Source organism: Nerophis lumbriciformis, linkage group LG25 (genome assembly GCF_033978685.3).
Source record: "Nerophis lumbriciformis linkage group LG25, RoL_Nlum_v2.1, whole genome shotgun sequence".
Classification (NCBI taxonomy): Eukaryota; Metazoa; Chordata; class Actinopteri; order Syngnathiformes; family Syngnathidae; genus Nerophis; species Nerophis lumbriciformis.
Window position 1 is genome coordinate 37,030,332 of NC_084572.2, and position 23,218 is coordinate 37,053,549.

The 23,218-nt window shown below is 35.4% G+C and overlaps 1 protein-coding gene across 2 annotated transcripts in view; it reads left to right on the top strand.

The window, feature by feature from the left end:
* socs7 (suppressor of cytokine signaling 7) overlaps positions 1-23,218 on the top strand; it is a 28,796-nt gene that overhangs the window by 1,930 nt on the left and 3,648 nt on the right. Inside the window, exons 2-9 of one of the 2 annotated variants that reach the window (XM_061984344.2) lie at positions 3,770-3,837; positions 4,696-4,800; positions 13,801-13,935; positions 14,051-14,196; positions 14,268-14,436; positions 16,056-16,184; positions 17,802-17,937; positions 23,071-23,202. In XM_061984344.2, the coding sequence (XP_061840328.1) occupies positions 3,770-3,837; positions 4,696-4,800; positions 13,801-13,935; positions 14,051-14,196; positions 14,268-14,436; positions 16,056-16,184; positions 17,802-17,937; positions 23,071-23,191 (1,009 nt within the window). In that variant the 3' untranslated portion in view covers positions 23,192-23,202. The remainder of the gene's footprint in view (positions 1-3,769; positions 3,838-4,695; positions 4,801-13,800; positions 13,936-14,050; positions 14,197-14,267; positions 14,437-16,055; positions 16,185-17,801; positions 17,938-23,070; positions 23,203-23,218) is intronic. The other variant, XM_061984346.2, reaches the window with a different exon arrangement.

The window sequence follows — 23,218 nt, forward strand, 5'->3', positions numbered from 1 at the left end:
TTAATCGCTGATATCATCATCTTTATTGATCGCTGATATCATCTTTATTAATCGCTGATATCTTCATCTTTATTAATCGCTGATATCATCATCTTTATTAATCGCTGATATTGTCATCTTTGTTAATCACTGATATTATCATTATTCATCTTTAATCGCTGATATTGTCATCTTTATTAATCACTGATATCATTATTATTAATCTTTAATTGCTGATATTGTCATCTTTATTAATCACTGATATCATTATTATTAATCTTTAATTGGTGATATTGTCATCTTTATTAATCACTGATATTATCATTATTAATCGCTGATATCATCATCTTTATTAATCGCTGATATCTTTATTAATTGTTGATATCGTCATCTTTATTAATCACTGATATCATCATCTTTATTAATCGCTGATATCTTTATTAACCGCTGATATCATCTTTATTTATCACTGATATCATCATCTTCATTTATCACTGATATCATTTTCTTTTGTTTTCTTTCTTTTCTATGTTGATATCGTCATCTTTATTAATCACTGATATCATCATCTTTATTGATCGCTGATATCGTCATCTTAATTAATCACTGATATCATCATCTTTATTAATCACTGATATCATCTTTATTAATCGCTGATATGTTCTTTATTAATCGCTGATATCGTCATCTTTATTATTCACTGATATCATCATCTTTATTAATCGCTGATATCGTCATCTTAATTAATCACTGATATCATCATCATTAATCACTGATATCATCTTTATTAATCGCTGATATGTTCTTTATTAATCGCTGATATCGTCATCTTTATTATTCACTGATATCATCATCTTTATTATTCACGGATATCATCATCAATTCCTCACTGATATCATGTTTATTAATTGCTGATATCATAGTCTTTATTTATCGCTGATATCATCATCTTTATTAATTGCTGATATCCTCATCTTAATCACTGATATCATCATCTTTATTAATCGCTGATATCGTCATCTTAATCACTGATATCATCTTTATTAATCACTGATATCATCTTTGTTAATCGCTGATATGTTCTTTATTAATCGCTGATATCATCATCTTTATTATTCACTGATATCATCATCTTTATTAATCGCTGATATCTTTATTAACCGCTGATATCATCATCTTTATTTATCACTGATATCATCATCTTCATTTATCACTGATATCATTTTCTTTTGTTTTCTTTCTTTTCTATGTTGATATCGTCATCTTTATTAATCACTGATATCATCATCTTTATTGATCGCTGATATCGTCATCTTAATTAATCACTGATATCATCATCTTTTTTAATCACTGATATCATCTTTATTAATCACTGATATCATCTTTGTTAATCGCTGATATGTTCTTTATTAATCGCTGATATCATCATCTTTATTATTCACTGATATCATCATCTTTATTAATCGCTGATATCATCTTTATTAATCGCTGATATGTTCTTTATTAATCGCTGATATCATCATCTTTATTATTCACTGATATCATCATCTTAATTAATCACTGATATCATCTTTATTAATCACTGATATCATCTTTATCAATCGCTGATATGTTCTTTATTAATCGCTGATATCGTCATCTTTATTATTCACTGATATCATCATCTTTATTAATCGCTGATATCGTCATCTTAATTAATCACTGATATCATCATCATTATTAATCACTGATACCATCTTTATTAATCGCTGATATGTTCTTTATTAATCGCTGATATCGTCATCTTTATTATTCACTGATATCATCATCTTTATTATTCACGGATATCATCATCAATTCCTCACTGATATCATGTTTATTAATTGCTGATATCATAATCTTTATTTATCGCTGATATCATCATCTTTATTAACTGCTGATATCCTCATCTCAATCACTGATATCATCATCTTTATTAATCGCTGATATCGTCATCTTAATCACTGATATCATCTTTATTAATCACTGATATCATCTTTGTTAATCGCTGATATGTTCTTTATTAATCGCTGATATCATCATCTTTATTATTCACTGATATCATCATCTTTATTAATCGCTGATATCATCTTTATTAATCGCTGATATGTTCTTTATTAATCGCTGATATCATCATCTTTATTATTCACTGATATCATCATCTTAATTAATCACTGATATCATCTTTATTAATCACTGATATCATCTTTATTAATAACTGATATCATCTTTATCAATCGCTGATATGTTCTTTATTAATCGCTGATATCGTCATCTTTATTATTAACTGATATCATCATCTTTATTAATCGCTGATATCGTCATCTTAATTAATCACTGATATCATCATCTTTATTAATCACTGATATCATCTTTATTATTCGCTGATATGTTCTTTATTAATCGCTGATATCGTCATCTTTATTATTCACTGATATCATCATCTTTATTATTCACGGATATCATCATCAATTCCTCACTGATATCATGTTTATTAATTGCTGATATCACCGTATTTATTTATCGCTGATATCATCATCTTTATTTATCGCTGATATCATCATCTTTATTAATTGCTGATAACCTCATCTTAATCGCTGATATCATCTTTATTAATAGCTGATATCATCGTCTTTATTACTCACTGATATCTTTATTTATCGCTGATATTATCATCTTTGTTAATCGCTGATATCATCTTTATTAATCGCTGATATCATAATCTTTATTAATCGCTGATATCATAATCTTTATTAATCACTGATATTGTCATCTTTATTAATCCCTGATATCATAATCTTTATTAATCACTGATATCGCCATCTTTATTCATCGCTGATATCCTACTGTATATTAATCGCTGATATCCTCATCTTTATTAATCACTGATATCATAATCTTTATTAATCACTGATATCGTCATCTTTATTAATCGCTGATATAATCTGTATTAATCACTGACATCCTAATCTATATTGATCACTGATATCATCACCTTTTATTGATCACTGATATTTTCATCTATATTGATCACTGATATCATCACCTTTTATTGATCACTGATATTTTCATCTTTATTAATCGCTGATATCCTCATCTATATTGATCACTGATATCATCACCTTTTATTGATCACTGATATTCTCATCTATATTGATCACTGATATCATCACCTTTTATTGATCACTGATATTTTCATCTTTATTAATCGCTGATATCCTCATCTATATTGATCACTGATATCATCACCTTTTATTGATCACTGATATTTTCATCTTTATTAATCGCTGACATCCTCATCTATATTGATCACTGATATCATCACCTTTTATTGATCACTGATATTTTCATCTATATTGATCACTGATATCATCACCTTTTATTGATCCCTGATATTTTCATCTTTATTAATCGCTGATATCCTCATCTATATTGATCACTGATATCATCACCTTTTATTGATCACTGATATTTTCATCTATATTGATCACTGATATCATCACCTTTTATTGATCACTGATATTTTCATCTTTATTAATCGCTGATATCCTCATCTATATTGATCACTGATATCATCACCTTTTATTGATCACTGATATCCTCATCTATATTGATCACTGATATCATCACCTTTTATTGATCACTGATATTTTCATCTATATTGATCACTGATATCATCACCTTTTATTGATCACTGATATTTTCATCTTTATTAATCGCTGATATCCTCATCTATATTGATCACTGATATCATCACCTGTGCTTCCTTCAGCCTGAACCAGCCCAGACTGACGCGGGCCCAAAGTGCCTTCTGCCCCGCCTCCTTCTCTTCCTTCACTGGTAAGAGGACTCTGACCACCAAAAAAAGGCCACAATTTGTACGTGAAAACAATCAATAAGTTGTCCGATACTCGATCCATAACCACTAATCACTTCATGTGGCTCCTTCAGCAACAGTTGTGATGCAGCTAACGTGTTAGCTAGCATGTAAGCTGCAAATCAGTCAAACATCTAAAGACTTCAAAGATTATTTTTGGATTATCTATAAACACATGAAAGAAAAGGAGTGAACCCTCTTGTCAGTTTTCACTATCTTTGCATCTGTTTCCGTACTAAGTAACTAACTGGGTAACATTACTCTAATTACATGATACAAACAAATACAGGTGTAAAACTGACACAAACATTGCACAGGTGTGTGATGATGTAATATGTACAATATACTATAATATATAGATTTTCCATCCATTCATCCATTTTCTACCGTTTGTCCCTTTTGGAGTGACGGGGGGTGCTGCATTCGGGCGGAAGGCGGGGTACACCCTGGACAAGTCGCCATATATAGATTACTTCTATTTAATGAATAACTAATTAATTATTGTAGGATCAATAATATTTCATGATATAAATCAAAATATATTACCATGAATAAATTAAATTGATATTATAATACCTTTTATTGATATTATCCATAGAGAAGGAATAACAAACAATCAATATTTGTATAGAAAGATATATTAGTGTTTAGTGACCCCCTAACGCACGGACTTGCACCAAAAGAGCGACAGTTTCCATGAAAGTGTAGAAGAAGACGCAGCTGCCTTGGAGGAGGTCATGAATAATTAGTGTTGTTGTTTTTCCTTCAAGTCACCTTAGAGTGTTCCAGCACGAATAATCATCATAAATATTATTTTGCAGGTGAGACGGTCTCTCTGGTGGACGTGGACATCTCGCGGCGAGGGACAAACACGCCGCACCCCCCCACGCCGCCGCCTCCCCCTCGTCGAAGTCTCAGCCTTTTAGGTACTTCCTGTCTGTCTCTGCTGCCGTCGTAAAAGTTGTTTCCAAACATCAGAATGTTTGTTTCCTAACATCGGAATATTTGTTTCCTAACATCGTAAGGTTCCTTTCCTAAGATCTTAATAATTGTTTCCTAACGTCGTAATATTTGTTTCCTAACATCGTAATATTTGTTTCCTAACGTCGTAATGTTTCTTTCCTAAGATCTTAATAATTGTTTCCTAACATCGTAATATTTGTTTCCTAACATCGTAATAATTGTTTACTAACATCGTAATAATTGTTTCCTAACATCGTAATATTTGTTTCCTAACATCCTAATAATTTTTTCCTAACATCGTAATAATTGTTTCCTTACATCGTAATATTTGTTTCCTAACATCCTAATAATTTTTTCCTAACATCGTAATATTTATTTCCTAACATTGTAATAATTGTTTCCTAACATCGTAATATTTGTTTCCTAACATCGTATAATTGTTTCCTAACATCGTAATATTTATTTCCTAACATTGTAATAATTGTTTCCTAACATCGTAATAATTGTTTCCTAACATCATAATATGTGTTTCCTAACATCGCAATGTTTCTTTCCTAAGATCTTAATAATTGTTTCCTAACATCGTAATAATTGTTTCCTAACATCGTAATATGTGTTTCCTAACATCGCAATGTTTCTTTCCTAAGATCTTAATAATTGTTTCCTAACATCGTAATATTTATTTCCTAACATTGTAATAATTGTTTCCTAACATTGTAATATTTGTTTCCTAACATCGTAATAATTGTTTCCTAACATCGTAATATTTATTTCCTAACATTGTAATAGTTGTTTCCTAACATCGTAATAATTGTTTCCTAACATCGTAATGATTGTTTCCTTACATTGTATTAATTGTTTCCTAACATTGTAGTATTTGTTTCCTAACATTGTAATAATTGTTTCCTAACATCGTAATAATTGTTTCCTAACATCGGAATATTTGTTTCCTAACATCATAAGGTTCCTTTCCTAAGATCTTAATAATTGTTTCCTAACATCGTAATAATTGTTTCCTAACATCGTAATATTTGTTTCCTAACTGCGTAATATTTGTTTCCTAACATCGTAATATTTGTTTCCTAACGTCGTAATATTTGTTTCCTAACGTCGTAATATTTGTTTCCTAACGTCGTAATATTTGTTTCCTAACGTCGTGATATTTGTTTCCTAACGTCGTGATATTTGTTTCCTAACATCGTAATATTTGTTTCCTAACGTTGTAATATTTGTTTCCTAACGTCGTAATAATTGTTTCCTAACATTGTAATATTTGTTTCCTAACGTCGTATTAATTGTTTCCTAACATCGGAATATTCGTTTCCTAACATTGTAATAAATGTTTCCTAACATTGTAATAATCGTTTCCTTACATCGTATTAATTGCCTCCTTACATTGTATTAATTGTTTCCTAACATCGTAATAATCGTTTTCTAACATCGTAATAATTGTTTCCTAACATCGTAATAATCGTTTCCTAACATCGTAATATTTATTTCCTAACATTGTAATAATTGTTTCCTAACATCGTAATAATCGTTTCCTTAAATTGTATTAATTGTTTCCTAACATTGTAATATTTGTTTCCTAACATCGTAATAATCGTTTCCTTACATCGTAATAATCGTTTCCTTACATCGTATTCATTGTTTCCTAACATTTTAATAATTGTTTCCTAACATCGTAATAATTGTTTCCTAACATTGTAATAGTTGTTTCCTAACATTGTAATAATTGTTTCCAAACATCGTAATATTTGTTTCCTAACATCGTATTAATTGTTTCCTAATATCGTAATATTTGTTTCCTAACATCGGTATAATTGTCCTAACATTGCAATATTTGTTTCCTAACATTGTAATAATCGTTTCCTTACATCGTATTAATTGTTTCCTTACATCGTATTCATTTTTTCCTAACATTGTAATATTTGTTTCCTAACATCGTATTAATTGTTTCCTAACATCGGAATATTTGTTTCCTAACATTGTAATAAATGTTCCCTAACATTGTAATAATTGCTTCCTTACATCGTATTAATTGTTTCCTAACATCGTAATAATCGTTTCCTTACATCGTATTAATTGTTTCCTAACATTGCAATAATTGTTTCCTAACATCGTAATAATTGTTTCCTGACATCGTAATAATTGTTTCCTAACATTGTAATAATTGTTTCCAAACATTGTAATATTTGTTTCCTAACATCATATTAATTGTTTCCTAACATTGTAATATTTGTTTCCTAACATCGTAATATTTGTTTCCTAACATTGTAATATTTGTTTCCTAACATTGTAATAATCGTTTCCTTACATCGTATTAATTGTTTCCTAACATCGGAATATTTGTTTCCTAACATTGTAATAAATGTTCCCTAACATTGTAATAATTGCTTCCTTACATCGTATTAATTGTTTCCTAACATCGTAATAATCGTTTCCTTACATCGTATTAATTGTTTCCTAACATTGCAATAATTGTTTCCTAACATCGTAATAATTGTTTCCTGACATCGTAATAATTGTTTCCTAACATTGTAATAATTGTTTCCAAACATTGTAATATTTGTTTCCTAACATCATATTAATTGTTTCCTAACATTGTAATATTTGTTTCCTAACATCGTAATATTTGTTTCCTAACATTGTAATATTTGTTTCCTAACATTGTAATAATCGTTTCCTTACATCGTATTAATTGTTCCTTACATCGTATTAATTTTTTCCTAACATTGTAATATTTGTTTCCTAACATCGTAATAATCGTTTCCTTACATTGTATTAATTGTTTCCTAACATTGTAATATTTGTTTCCTAACGTCGTATTAATTGTTTCCTAACATCGGAATATTCGTTTCCTAACATTGTAATAAATGTTTCCTAACATTGTAATAATCGTTTCCTTACATCATATTAATTGCCTCCTTACATTGTATTAATTGTTTCCTTACATCGTAATAATCGTTTCCTTACATCGTATTAATTGTTCCTTACATCGTATTAATTTTTTCCTAACATTGTAATAGTTGTTTCCTAACATCGTATTAATTGTTTCCTAACATTGTAATAAATGTTTCCTAACATTGTAATAATCGTTTCCTTACATCGTATTAATTGCCTCCTTACATTGTATTAATTGTTTCCTAACATCGTAATAATCGTTTCCTAACATCGTAATATTTATTTCCTAACATTGTAATAATTGTTTCCTAACATCGTAATAATCGTTTCCTTACATTGTATTAATTGTTTCCTAACATTGTAATATTTGTTTCCTAACATCGTAATAATCGTTTCCTTACATCGTAATAATCGTTTCCTTACATCGTATTCATTGTTTCCTAACATTTTAATAATTGTTTCCTAACATCGTAATAATTGTTTCCTAACATTGTAATAGTTGTTTCCTAACATTGTAATAATTGTTTCCAAACATCGTAATATTTGTTTCCTAACATCGTATTAATTGTTTCCTAATATCGTAATATTTGTTTCCTAACATCGGTATAATTGTCCTAACATAGCAATATTTGTTTCCTAACATTGTAATAATCGTTTCCTTACATCGTATTAATTGTTTCCTTACATCGTATTCATTTTTTCCTAACATTGTAATATTTGTTTCCTAACATCGTATTAATTGTTTCCTAACATCGGAATATTTGTTTCCTAACATTGTAATAAATGTTCCCTAACATTGTAATAATTGTTTCCTTACATTGTATTAATTGCTTCCTTACATCGTATTAATTGTTTCCTAAAATCGTAATAATCGTATCCTTACATCGTATTAATTGTTTCCTAACATTGTAATAATTGTTTTCTAACATCGTAATATTTATTTCCTTACATCGTAATAATTGTTTCCTAACATCGTAATATTTATTTCCTAACATCGTAATATTTGTTTCCTAACATCGTAAAATTTGTTTCACTTAAATAAATATCGATGGCAATATTTACTTGCTTTATCATCACCAATATTTCTTGGATTTTCCTGACTCCTCCGTAACACAAGAAGTACAAATGAATTCTGATATAAGAATATGACAACTACTCAGTGTACTGCAGTACAAAGTTGTTCACTTAAAAGAGTAACCCAGAATTTTTATTATTTCCCAACTCATATGGGAACAGGGTTTGTACTTAAAAGACTAATGCGTATATTTTAGTATTAGTGTACTTAAGACTAACAAGTACACACTTTTGTACCTAAAAGACCAGTAAGTGCAAAGTTGTTGAGTAATACAGAATGTACTTTTAAGTAAACAGTTGTGTACTTACAAGACTAATAAGTACACACTTATGTTTTTAAACCACTGTGTCAACAATTCCAAGACTTTGAAGTGTGTTCAAAAGCAAACACATCGTGCAGGACAACATCGTGACAGCACGTCTGTCACAACAACAACAACAACAACAACAACGTCCTCTAGCGACACAATGTTGTGTACAAGAAACTTTCATGAGGATTTTCCAATAAAACACAAAGTGTGTGACGTTTGAAACACACTCTTTTAATATGTGTCCTTGCTCACTCCCTCCTTCCCTCCTCACATCCTTGCTCACTCCCTCCTTCCCTCCTCACATCCTTGCTGTCCTTGCTCACTCCCTCCTTCCCTCCTCACATCCTCGCTGTCCTTGCTCACTCCCTCCTTCCCTCCTCACATCCTTGCTGTCCTTGCTCACTCCCTCCTTCCCTCCTCACATCCTTGCTGTCCTTGCTCACTCCCTCCTTCCCTCCTCACATCCTTGCTGTCCTTGCTCACTCCCTCCTTCCCTCCTCACATCCTTGCTGTCCTTGCTCACTCCCTCCTTCCCTCCTCACATCCTTGCTGTCCTTGCTCACTCCCTCCTTCCCTCCTCACATCCTCGCTGTCCTTGCTCACTCCCTCCTTCCCTCCTCACATCCTCGCTGTCCTTGCTCACTCCCTCCTTCCCTCCTCACATCCTCGCTGTCCTTGCTCACTCCCTCCTTCCCTCCTCACATCCTTGCTGTCCTTGCTCACTCCCTCCTTCCCTCCTCACATCCTTGCTGTCCTTGCTCACTCCCTCCTTCCCTCCTCACATCCTCGCTGTCCTTGCTCACTCCCTCCTTCCCTCCTCACATCCTCGCTGTCCTTGCTCACTCCCTCCTTCCCTCCTCACATCCTTGCTGTCCTTGCTCACTCCCTCCTTCCCTCCTCACATCCTTGCTGTCCTTGCTCACTTCCTCCTTCCCTCCTCACATCCTTGCTGTCCTTGCTCACTCCCTCCTATTTCACAACTTTGCTGTCCTTGCTCCCTCCCTCCTTCTTTGTCTTTTTCCTGTCTTTGCTCACTCCCTCATTCCTTGCATCCTTGCTGTCCTTTCTCACTACCTCCTTCTTCGCATTCTTGCTATCCTTCCCCACTTCCTCCCTCGCGTCCTTGCCGTCCATGCTCTCTCCTTCCTTCCTCACATCCTTGCTGTCCTTGATCACTCCCTTCTTCCTCACATCCTTGCTGTCCTTGCTCACTCCCTCCTTCCATCCTTGCTGTCCTTCCCTACTTCCTCCTTCCTTCCTTGCATCCTTGCTGTCCTTGATCACTCCCTCGTTCCTTGCTTTCTTGCTGTCCTTGCTCACTCCCTCCTCCCTTGCATCCTTGCTGCACTTGCTCACTACCACCTTCTTTGCATCCTTGCTGTCCTTCCCCACTTCCTCCTTCTTTCCTCGCGTCCTTGCTGTCCTTCCTCACTCCCTCCTTCCTTCCTTCCAATCTTTTCTGTCCTTGATCACTCCCTCCTTCCTCGCATCCTTGCTGTCCTTCCTCATTTCCTCCCTACTTCCTCGCATCTTCGCTTTCCTTGCTCACTCCCTCCTTCCTGGCATCCCTGCTCTCCTTGCTCACTCCCTCCTTCCTGGCATCCTTGCTGTCATTGCCCACTCCCTCCTCTCTGGCATCCTTGCTGTCATTGCTCACTCACTCCTCCCTTGCATCCTTGCTGTACTTGCTCACTACCACCTTCTTTGCATCCTTGCTGTCCTTCCCCACTTCCTCCTTCTTTCCTCGCGTCCTTGCTGTCCTTCCTCACTCCCTCCTTCCTTCCTTCCATCCTTGCTGTCCTTCCTCACCCCCTCCTTCCATCCTTGCTGTCCTTGATCACTCCCTCCTTCCTTGCATCCTTGCTGTCCTTCCTCATTGCCTCCCTACTTCCTCGCATCTTCGCTTTCCTTGCTCACTCCCTCCTTCCTGGCAACCTTGCTCTCATTGCTCACTCCCTCCTTTTTCGCATCCTTGCTGTCCTTGCTCACTCCCTCCTTCCTGGCAACCTTGCTCTCCTTGCTCACTCCCACCTTCCTGGCATCCTTGCTGTCCTTGCTCACTCCCTCCTTCCTCGCATCCTTGCTGTCATTGCTCACTCCCTCCACTCTGGCATCCTTGCTGTCCTTGCTCACTCCCTCCTTCTTCGCATCCTTGCTGTCCTTGCTCACTCCCACCTTCCTGGCAACCTTGCTGTCCTTGCTCACTCCCTCCTTCTTCGCATCCTTGCTGTCCTTGCTCACTCCCACCTTCCTGGCAACCTTGCTGTCCTTGCTCACTCCCACCTTCCTGGCATCCTTGCTGTCCTTGCTCAATCCCTCCTTCTTCGCATCCTTGCTGTCCTTCCTCACTCCCACCTTCCTGGCAACCTTGCTCTCCTTGCTCACTCCCACCTTCCTCGCATCCTTGCTGTCATTGCTCCCTCCCTCCCTCCCTCCCTCCCTCCTCACATCCTTGCTGTCCTTGCTCACTCCCTCCTCCCTGGCATCCTTGCTGTCCTTTCTCACTCCCTCCTTCCTCGCATCCTTGCTGTCATTGCTCACTCCCTCCACTCTGGCATCCTTGCTGTCCTTGCTCACTCCCTCCTTCTTCGCATCCTTGCTGTCCTTGCTCACTCCCACCTTCCTGGCAACCTTGCTGTCCTTGCTCACTCCCTCCTTCCTCGCATCCTTGCTGTCATTGCTCACTCCCTCCTCTCTGGCATCCTTGCTGTCCTTGCTCACTCCCTCCTTCCTGGCATCCTTGCTGTCCTTGCTCACTCCCTCCTCACTGGCATCCTTGCTGTCCTTGCTCACTCCCTCCTCCCTGGCATCCTTGCTGTCCTTGCTCACTCCCTCCTCCCTGGCATCCTTGCTGTCCTTGCTCACTCCCTCCTCCCTGGCATCCTTGCTGTCCTTGCTCACTCCCTCCTCACTGGCATCCTTGCTCTCCTTGCTCACTCCCACCTTCCTGGCATCCTTGCTGTCCTTGCTCAATCCCTCCTTCTTCGCATCCTTGCTGTCCTTCCTCACTCCCACCTTCCTGGCAACCTTGCTCTCCTTGCTCACTCCCACCTTCCTCGCATCCTTGCTGTCCTTGCTCACTCCCTCCTTCCTCACATCCTTGCTGTCCTTGCTCACTCCCTCCTCCCTGGCATCCTTGCTGTCCTTGCTCACTCCCTCCTTCCTGGCAACCTTGCTCTCATTGCTCACTCCCACCTTCCTGGCATCCTTGCTGTCCTTGCTCAATCCCTCCTTCTTCGCATCCTTGCTGTCCTTGCTCACTCCCTCCTTCCTGGCAACCTTGCTCTCCTTGCTCATTCCCTCCTTCTTCGCATCCTTGCTGTCCTTCCTCACTCCCACCTTCCTGGCAACCTTGCTCTCCTTGCTCAATCCCTCCTTCTTCGCATCCTTGCTGTCCTTGCTCACTCCCTCCTTCCTGGCAACCTTGCTCTCCTTGCTCATTCCCTCCTTCTTCGCATCCTTGCTGTCCTTCCTCACTCCCACCTTCCTGGCAACCTTGCTCTCCTTGCTCAATCCCTCCTTCTTCGCATCCTTGCTGTCCTTGCTCACTCCCTCCTTCCTGGCAACCTTGCTCTCCTTGCTCAATCCCTCCTTCTTCGCATCCTTGCTGTCCTTCCTCACTCCCACCTTCCTGGCAACCTTGCTCTCCTTGCTCACTCCCACCTTCCTGGCATCCTTGCTGTCCTTGCTCACTCCCTCCTTCCTCACATCCTTGCTGTCCTTGCTCACTCCCTCCTCCCTGGCATCCTTGCTGTCCTTGCTCACTCCCTCCTTCCTCGCATCCTTGCTGTCCTTGCTCACTCCCTCCTCCCTGGCATCCTTGCTGTCCTTGCTCACTCCCTCCTTCCTCGCATCCTTGCTGTCCTTGCTCACTCCCTCCTTCCTGGCAACCTTGCTCTCCTTGCTCACTCCCACCTTCCTGGCATCCTTGCTGTCCTTGCTCAATCCCTCCTTCTTCGCATCCTTGCTGTCCTTCCTCACTCCCACCTTCCTGGCAACCTTGCTCTCCTTGCTCACTCCCACCTTCCTGGCATCCTTGCTGTCCTTGCTCACTCCCTCCTTCCTCGCATCCTTGCTGTCATTGCTCCCTCCCTCCCTCCCTCCCTCCTCACATCCTTGCTGTCCTTGCTCACTCCCTCCTCCCTGGCATCCTTGCTGTCCTTGCTCACTCCCTCCTTCCTCGCATCCTTGCTGTCATTGCTCACTCCCTCCACTCTGGCATCCTTGCTGTCCTTGCTCACTCCCTCCTTCTTCGCATCCTTGCTGTCCTTCCTCACTCCCACCTTCCTGGCAACCTTGCTGTCCTTGCTCACTCCCTCCTTCTTCGCATCCTTGCTGTCATTGCTCACTCCCTCCTCTCTGGCATCCTTGCTGTCCTTGCTCACTCCCTCCTTCCTCGTATCCTTGCTGTCCTTGCTCACTCCCTCCTCTCTGGCATCCTTGCTGTCCTTGCTCACTCCCTCCTTCTTCGCATCCTTGCTGTCCTTGCTCACTCCCTCCTTCCTGGCAACCTTGCTGTCCTTGCTCACTCCCACCTCCCTGGCATCCTTGCTGTCCTTGCTCACTCCCTCCTTCTTCGCATCCTTGCTGTCCTTGCTCACTCCCTCCTTCCTGGCAACCTTGCTCTCCTTGCTCACTCCCTCCTCCCTGGCATCCTTGCTGTCCTTGCTCCAGATGACATATGGGGTCCTCAGCCAGGTGCGTCCCTGGTGAGTGTCATGGGGGCGTCCCTGCAGTCCCTCCCCCTGCCACTCCCCCCTCCCGCCCCTCCCTCCCACGCCACCATGCAGCACAGCGTCAGCCTCAACGGTAAGACGCGACGCGGCGAGGCGCCGGGTGGGGTCGGGCGGGGTGTGTTCCGCGGTCTTAAAGCCGCAGGAGGACGTTAAATGTTGTTGTCCTCTCTGGTCCCGCCCTCCTCTAGACGCCTTCCTGCGAGCACTTCCGCATTCAAATCCATCGCAGGCCGACGCTCCGCCCGCCGCAAGACAGGCCCCGCCCACCATGCTCTGTGCGCTCCGCAGGTCCGAAGCCAGCAACTTCACGGCCAGCCTGAGAGAGCTGGAGAAGGTACGTGCAGGCGGGCGTGGTCCACCCCGGCGGTGCGGCTGGTACTTACACAAGTCATGTGACCCCGACAGTGCGGCTGGTACTGGGGTCCAATGAACTGGGAAGATGCTGAGATGAAGCTGAAGGGGAAACCGGACGGATCTTTCCTGGTCCGAGACAGTTCTGACCCGAGATACATCCTCAGCCTCAGCTTCCGCTCGCAGGGCGTCACGCACCACACTCGCATGGAGCACTACCGCGGTGAGACACGTCAACACCCGACTTGTTTGCAGGAAGTGGAGATGTGTGGATTGTGGCTTGTTTGCAACACATCATCATACAGATTCAAATGTAACTTTATTGACAGTAGATTGTTTACAACATCATCATACAGATTCAAATGTAACTTTATTGACATTAGAATGTTTACAACATCATCATAAAGATTCAAATGTAACTTTATTGACATTAGAATGTTTACAACATCATCATAAAGATTCAAATTTAACGTTATTGAAAGTAGATTGTTTACAACACATCATCATACAGATTCAAATGTAACTTTATTGACAGTAGATTGTTTACAAAACATTATCATACAGATTCAAATGTAACTTTATTGACATTAGATTGTGTACAACATCATCATAAAGAATCAAATTTAACGTTATTGACAGTAGATTGTTTACAACACATCATCATACAGATTCAAATGTAACTTTATTGACAGTAGATTGTTTACAACACATCATACAGATTCAAATGTAACTTTATTGACATTAGATTGTTTGCAACACATCATCATACAAATTCAAATGTAACTTTATTGACCGTAGATTGTTTACAACACATCATACAGATTCAAATGTAACTTTATTGACATTAGATTGTTTACAACATCATCATAAAGATTCAAATTTAACGTTATTGACAGTAGACTGTTTGCAACACATCATCATACAGATTCAAATGTAACTTTATTGACCGTAGATTGTTTACAACCCTTCATACAGATTCAAATGTAACTTTATTGACAATAGATTGTTTACAACATCATCATAAAGATTCAAATTTAACATTATTGACAGTAGATTGTTTACAACACATCATCATACAGATTCAAATGTAACTTTATTGACATTAGATTGTTTACAACATCATCATAAAGATTCAAATGTAACGTTATTGACATTAGATTGTTTACAACATCATCATAAAGATTCAAATTTAACGTTATTGACAGTAGATTGTTTACAACACATCATCATACAGATTCAAATGTAATTGTTTACAACATCATCATAGAGATTCAAATTTAACGTTATTGACAGTAGATTGTTTACAACACATCATCATACAGGATCAAATGTAACTTTATTGACAATAGATTGTTTACAACATCATCATAAAGATTCAAATTTAACGTTATTGACAGTAGATTGTTTACAACACATCATCATACAGATTCAAATGTAACTTTATTGACATTAGATTGTTTACAACATCATCATACAGATTCAAATGTAACTTTATTGACAGTAGTCTGTTTGCAACACATCATCATACAGATTCAAAGATAACTTTATTGACTGTAGATTGTTTACAACGCATTATCATACAGATTCAAGTTCAACTTTGACAGTAGATTGTTTGCAACGCATCATCATACAGATTAAGATTTAACTTTATTGACAGTAGATTGTTTACAAAATCATTATACTTATTCAAAGATAACTTTATTGACAGTAGATTCTTTACAACATCAACATACAGATTCAAATGTAACTTTATAAAACATCATCTATTCAAACATACAGGAAGTCAAGCGCTGTCACTCCCAGCTCAAAGTATTAAAAAAAGTATTGCTCCGCCCCCTGCAGGCACCTTCAGTCTGTGGTGTCATCCCAAGTTTGAAGACCGCTGTCACTCGGTGGTGGAGTTTATCGAGCGAGCCATCATGCACTCCAAGAACGGCAAGTTCCTCTACTTCCTGCGCTCCAGAGTTCCAGGTAACTTACACTATATACTGTAATGTACTTTGTACTGTACACTGTACTGTATGCTGTTCACATCCAAATTGCGATTCTTTTTCATCTTATTTCTAAATCAATTCCTAATTTTCAAAATAGATTAAAAATAAATTATCCAAATGTAATTTTTTTTTATTAAAAAATGTTTTTTGTCTACAAGAATACATTAAAAAAAATATATTTTAGGCCGTCTCCATGCAACCACAGGGAGATTTTCTAACTTATAACTTTATTTATTTATTTATTTATTTTTATTATTTTACCAAATATTACATTGTGAGAATCGGTTTGAATCGAGAATCGATTCTGAATGGAGTCATCACCCAAGGAAACAGAATCAGATCAAATCGTTAAGTGCCTAAAGATTCACATCCCTACTGTATACTAGAATAGAATAGAATAGAATAGAAAGTACTTTATTGATCCCTGGGGGAAAGTCAGCACCACAGTTTGCTCGCAACACTAAATTGGCCCTAGTGTGTGAATGTGAGTGTGAATGTTGTCTGTCTATCTGTGTTGGCCCTGCGATGAGGTGGCGACTTGTCCAGGGTGTACCCCGCCTTCCGCCCGATTGTAGCTGAGATAGGCTCCAGCGCCCCCCGCGACCCCAAAAGGGAATAAGCGGTAGAAAATGGATGGATGGATGGATATAATATAGATATATTCTAAATATACTCTACATTTAAGTGCAGTACTGTACTATATACTGTACTGTATACTTTACTCTATACTGTACTGCATACTCGAGGTGCACAGAAAAATCAATTCACATCCGAACGTTATTCTAATTCATCTTGATTCTAAATCGATTCATAATTTTAAAACATTAATTAAAAAATTAAAAAATCAAAAATAAAATATATATATATATATTTATGTATATATATTTATGTATATATTTTTTATGTATATATTTTTTTAAATAATAATACAAATAATAATAATAAATATATAAATATATATATATATATATATATATATGTATTTCTTTTTATTTATTATTTAAAATTAAAAAAAATATATATATATATTTATATACATTTACATATATATATATGTAAATGTGTGTATATATATGTGTAAATGTGTGTGTGTATATATATATATATATATATATATATATATAATTATTATTGCATTTGCATATATATATATATATATATGTATATATATATAAATGTATATATAATTTATAATTTATGTATTTGTTTTCCTTATATTTGTTCTGTAAGAATTAATATTTTTAAATATGTTTCAAGCCATCTCCGTGCGACCACTTCAACTTAATGACAGCATAAGTCCGTTCCAGACGGTTAATAATAAATAGGTTAGTGTTGTCACATCTATCGTTGTTCTCTGGTTGACTCATTTCACTTCATCGAACCTTTTCCAACATTCCACGCTTCAAAATAATTCCTGTTGATATCGGATCATATCGGTATCGGCCAATCTCCGAGGCTCCAATATCAGTATGGTGTCAGGAGTGAAGAAAGTTGTTCATGTAAGTCTCCAGTGTGTTTATTGTTTTTTTTTTGTGGAAGATGCAAATAAATATTATCAGATGTAAATATTCCTCCTTCCTGTCTGCTCCTCCAGGACTTCCTCCCACGCCGGTCCAGCTTCTCTATCCCGTTTCCCGCTTCAGCAACGTCAAGTCGCTGCAGCACCTCTGCAGGTTCTGCATCCGACAAATAGTCCGCATCGATCACATCCAGGAGCTTCCACTGCCCAGGTGCGTCCTCATTTGCATATCAGGTGCACGGCAGGCCAGTAGGGGGCTATTTGGACACGGTGGGTGGGCGTGACCTTAGTGAGTCACGTGACCCCTGGCGTCGAGGCACACGCGGACCAGGGCTGTCCAAACCTTTTCCACGCTGAAAAATTATTTTTCATATTTTTCATTTTTAAAACCAATATATCGTTGTTTTTCTACCTTTTGGGGTCCCCTCATGGTTGGTCCCAGAAGGGTCTCAGTCATAAAAATGACAAAAATAAGCCATTTATTATTATTATTATTATTATTATTATTCAACGCTTACATCTCTAGATCAACTTGGGATCTATGTGTGGAAATAGAGAACATTTTTGTTTTTATGTTTTATGCCCTTTTTGTCAAAGAAAACTTAGCCAGAAAATACCCCCCCACCCCCAAAAAAAAAATTTAATAGATTTTTTTTTTAATGTAAAGTAATTGGAGCTATAAATATGTCATTAATTCATAACAACATTGATTTTTATTCATTATTATTTTTTGAGCGATGACAGTTTTTGGAAAAAATAAAAAATAAACACATTTTATTTTACAAACTTCCACTAAAATTATTCGGGATCCAAAAGGGTCCCTCTCATAAAAGTGTTAAAATATAGATTTTATTTTTTTTAGGGAAAACACACAAAATAATGCAATATATTCCCCAAAAATAATTCCAAAGTGTAATATTTGATGTAAAGTAATTGGAGCTTTAAATAGGTCACTAATTCATAACATTGATTTTGATTCATTATTATTATTTGAGCAATAACCGTTTAAACAAAACTCCAACTAACATTATTGGGGATCCAAAAGTGCTAAAAAAAAGTGTTAAAAATATATATTTTATTTTTTTTAGGTAAAACACTAAATGATGCAATATTTTCCCCAAAAATTATTTCAGAGCGTAATATTTGATGTGAAATAATTGGGGCTTTAAATTCGATCAATAACAACATTGATTTTGATTTATTTATTTATTTTTGAACAATGACAGTTTAAAAAAAACTTCCACTAAAATTCTAGTGGGTCCAAAAGGGTCCCACTCAAAAAAGTGTTAAAATTATTTATTTTATTTTGATTTTTTTTTATGGAAAACACACAAAATAATGCAATATTTTCTCCCAAAAGTATTTCAGAGTGTAATATTTGATATGAAGTAATTGGGGCTTATACATTGATTTTGATTCATTATTATTTTTTGAGCAATGACAGTTAAAAAGAAAACTCCCACTAAAATTCTAGGGGATCCAAAAGGGTCGCACTTATAAAAGTGTTAAAAATATTTATGTATTTGTTTCTTTCATGCCCTTTTTGTCAAATAAAACTTTGTTTTTTATGTAAAACACACAAAATAATGCAATATTTTCCCCAAAACGTATTCCAAAGTATAATATTTGATGTGAAGTAATTGGGGCCTTTAATAGTTCAATAATTCATAACAACATTAATTTTGGTTCATTATTATTTTTTGAGCAATGACAGTTTAAACAAACGCCCACTAAAATTATTGGGGATCCAAAAGGGTCCTTCTCATAAAAGTGTTAAAAATATTTATTTTATTTTTAATTTTTTTTTAGGAAAACACACAAAATAATGCAATATTTTCTCTAAAAAGTATTCCAAAGTGTAATATTTGATGTGAAGTAATTGGAGCTTTAAATATGTCAATAATTCATAACATTGATTTTAATTCATTATTATTTTTTTGAGCAATGACAGTTTAAAAAAACCCCACTAAAGACAAGGGTCCCACTCATAAAAGTGTTAAAAATATTTATTTTTATTTTATTAGGGAAAACACACAAAATAATGCAATATTTTCCCCAAAAAGTATTTCAAAGTGTAATATTTGATGTGAAGTATTTGGGGCTTTAAATCAATCAATAACAACATTGATTATTATTTTTTGAACAATGACAGTTTAAAAAAAACTCCCACTAAAATTCTAGTGGGTCCAAAAGGGTCCCACTCAAAAAAGTGTTAAAAATATTTATTTTATTTTATTTATTTTTTTAATGGAAAACACACAAAATAATGCAATATATTCCCCAAAAAGTATTTCAAAGTGTAATATTTGATGTGAAGTAATTGGAGCTTCAAATATGTCAACAATTCATAACAGAATTGATTTTAATTCATTATTATTTTTTGAGCAATGACAGTTAAAAAAAAAAACCCACTAAAGTTCTTGAGGATCTAAAAGGGTCCCACTCAAAAAACTGTTAAAAAAAATATATATATAAACTGTATATATATATATGTATATATATATATATATATATATATATATATATATATATATATATTTTTTTTTTTCCCCCCGGGAAAACACACAAAATATGCAATATTTTCCCCAAAAAGTATGTCAAAGTGTAATATTTGATGTTAAGTAATTGGGGCTTTAAATATGTCAATAACAACAACATTGATTTTGATTCATTATTATTTTTTGAGCAATGGCAGTTTAAAAAAAAACTCCCACTAAAATTCTAGGCAATCCAAAAGGGTCCCACTCATAAAAGTGTTAAAAATGTACATTTTATTTTTATTTTTTTTAGGGAAAACACACAAAATAATGCAATATTTCCCCCAAAAAGTATTTCAGAGTGTAATATTTGATGTGAAGTAGTTGGGGCTTTAGATCGATCAATAACAACATTGATTTTGATTCATTATTATGTTTTGAACAATGACGGTTAAAAAAAAAAGGCCCACTGAAATTCTAGGGGATCCAAAAAGGGTCCCACTCATAAAAGTGTTAAAAATGTTGTTGGTTTTTTTTTAGAGAAAACACACAAAATAATGCAATATTTTCCCCAAAAAGTATTTCGATATTTGATGTGAAGTAATTGGAGCTTTAAATATGTCAATAATTCATAACAACATTGATTTTAATTATTATTTTTCAAGCAATGGCAGGAAAAAAAACCCCACTTAAGTTACTGGGTCCCACTCATAAAAGTGTTAAAAATATTGTATTTTTATTTTTTATTTATTTTAGGGTAAACACACAAAATATGCAATATTTTCCCCAGAAAGTAATTCAAAGTGTAATATTTGATGTGAAGTAATTGGGGCCTTTAATAGATCAATAATTCATAACAACATTAATTTTGGTTTATTATTATTTTTTTAGCAATGGCAGTTTAAACAAACGCCCACTAAAATTATTGGGGATCCAAAAGGGTCCTTCTCATAAAAGTGTTAAAAATATTTATTTTATTTTTAATTTTTTTTTAGGAAAACACACAAAATAATGCAATATTTTCTCTAAAAAGTATTCCAAAGTGTAATATTTGATGTGAAGTAATTGGAGCTTTAAATATGTCAATAATTCATAACATTGATTTTAATTCATTATTATTTTTTTGAGCAATGACAGTTTAAAAAAAAAAACCACTAAAGAAAAGGGTCCCACTCATAAAAGTGTTAAAAATATTTATTTTTATTTTATTAGGGAAAACACACAAAATAATGCAATATTTTCCCCAAAAAGTATTTCAAAGTGTAATATTTGATGTGAAGTATTTGGGGCTTGAAATCGATCAATAACAACATTGATTATTATTTTTTGAACAATGACAGTTTAAAAAAAACTCCCACTAAAATTTCTAGTGGGTCCAAAAGGGTCCCACTCAAAAAAAGTGTTAAAAATATTTATTTTATTTTCTTTTTTTTTTTTAATGGAAAACACACAAAATAATGCAATATTTTCCCAAAAAAGTATTTCAAAGTGTAATATTTGATGTGAAGTAATTTGAGCTTCAAATATGTCAACAATTCATAACAGAATTGATTTTAATTCATTATTATTTTTTGAGCAATGACAGTTAAAAAAAAAAAACCCCACTAAAGTTCTTGATCTAAAAGGGTCCCACTCAAAAAACTGTTAAAAAAATAATAAAAAAAATAAAATATATATATATATATATATTTTTTTTTTTTTTTTTTTTTTTTTTTTTTTTTTTTTTATTTTTTTCTTCTTCTTCGGGAAAACACACAAAATATGCAATATTTTCCCCAAAAAGTATGTCAAAGTGTAATATTTGATGTTAAGTAATTGGGGTTTTCAATATGTCAACAACATTGATTTTGATTCATTATTATTTTTGGAGCAATGACAGTTTAAAAAAAAACTCCCACTAAAATTCTAGGGAATCCAAAAGGCTCCCACTCATAAAATGTATTTTAGTTTAAATTTTTTTAGGGAAAACACACAAAATAATGCAATATTTCCCCCCAAAAGTATTTCAAAGTGTAATATTTGATGTGAAGTAGTTGGGGCTTTAGATCGATCAATAACAACATTGATTTTGATTCATTATTATGTTTTGAACAATGACGGTTAAAAAAAAAAAAGGCCCACTAAAATTCTAGGGGATCCAAAAAGGGTCCCACTCATAAAAGTGTTAGAAATATGTTTTTTTGTTTTTTTTTAGAGAAAACACACAAAATAATGCAATATTTTCCCCAAAAAGTATTTCAATATTTGATGTGAAGTAATTGGAGCTTTAAATATGTCAATAATTCATAACAACATTGATTTTAATTATTATTTTTTCAAGCAATGACAGGAAAAAAAACAAAAAACCACTTAAGTTACTGAGGATCCAGAAGGGTCCCACTCATAAAAGTGTTACAAATATTTTATTTTTATTTATTTTAGGGAAAAAACACAAAATATTCAATATTTTCCCCAAAAAGTAATTCAAAGTGTAATATTTGATGTGAAGTAATTGGGGCTTTAAATATGTCAACAATTCATAACAACATTCATTACTATTTTTTTAACAATGACGTTAAAAAAAACAAAAAAAAACACTAAAATTCCAGGAGATCCAATAGTGTCCCACTCCAAAAAAACAAACTTAATTAATCTAAGAATTTTAAAAAAATCACAGAAATAAAAAAAAGCAGTTTTGTGTTAATAAGGTCAACATTACAACTTTTTCTTGTTACATTTCACCTGTTTGCTCTTTTATTCCACATTTTTATTTAATATTTTTTGTAACGGCATTTTCAGAATGGGCCCCCAAATAATGAGCCGGGGGCCGCACCTTGGCCACCTGAAGTATCGCTTGATGACATGCGCCATGTTTACTGTGTGTGCAGGCCGCTCATCTCCTACCTGAGTAAGTTTTATTACTACGACCCCGAGGAAGAGATGTACCTGTCAATCAAAAGCATCCGGGCGGCGTTGACCCCGGCGCGGGAGGCGGAGTCTGACACGTGATCTCGGCTCCCGTGAGTCCCTTCTCGC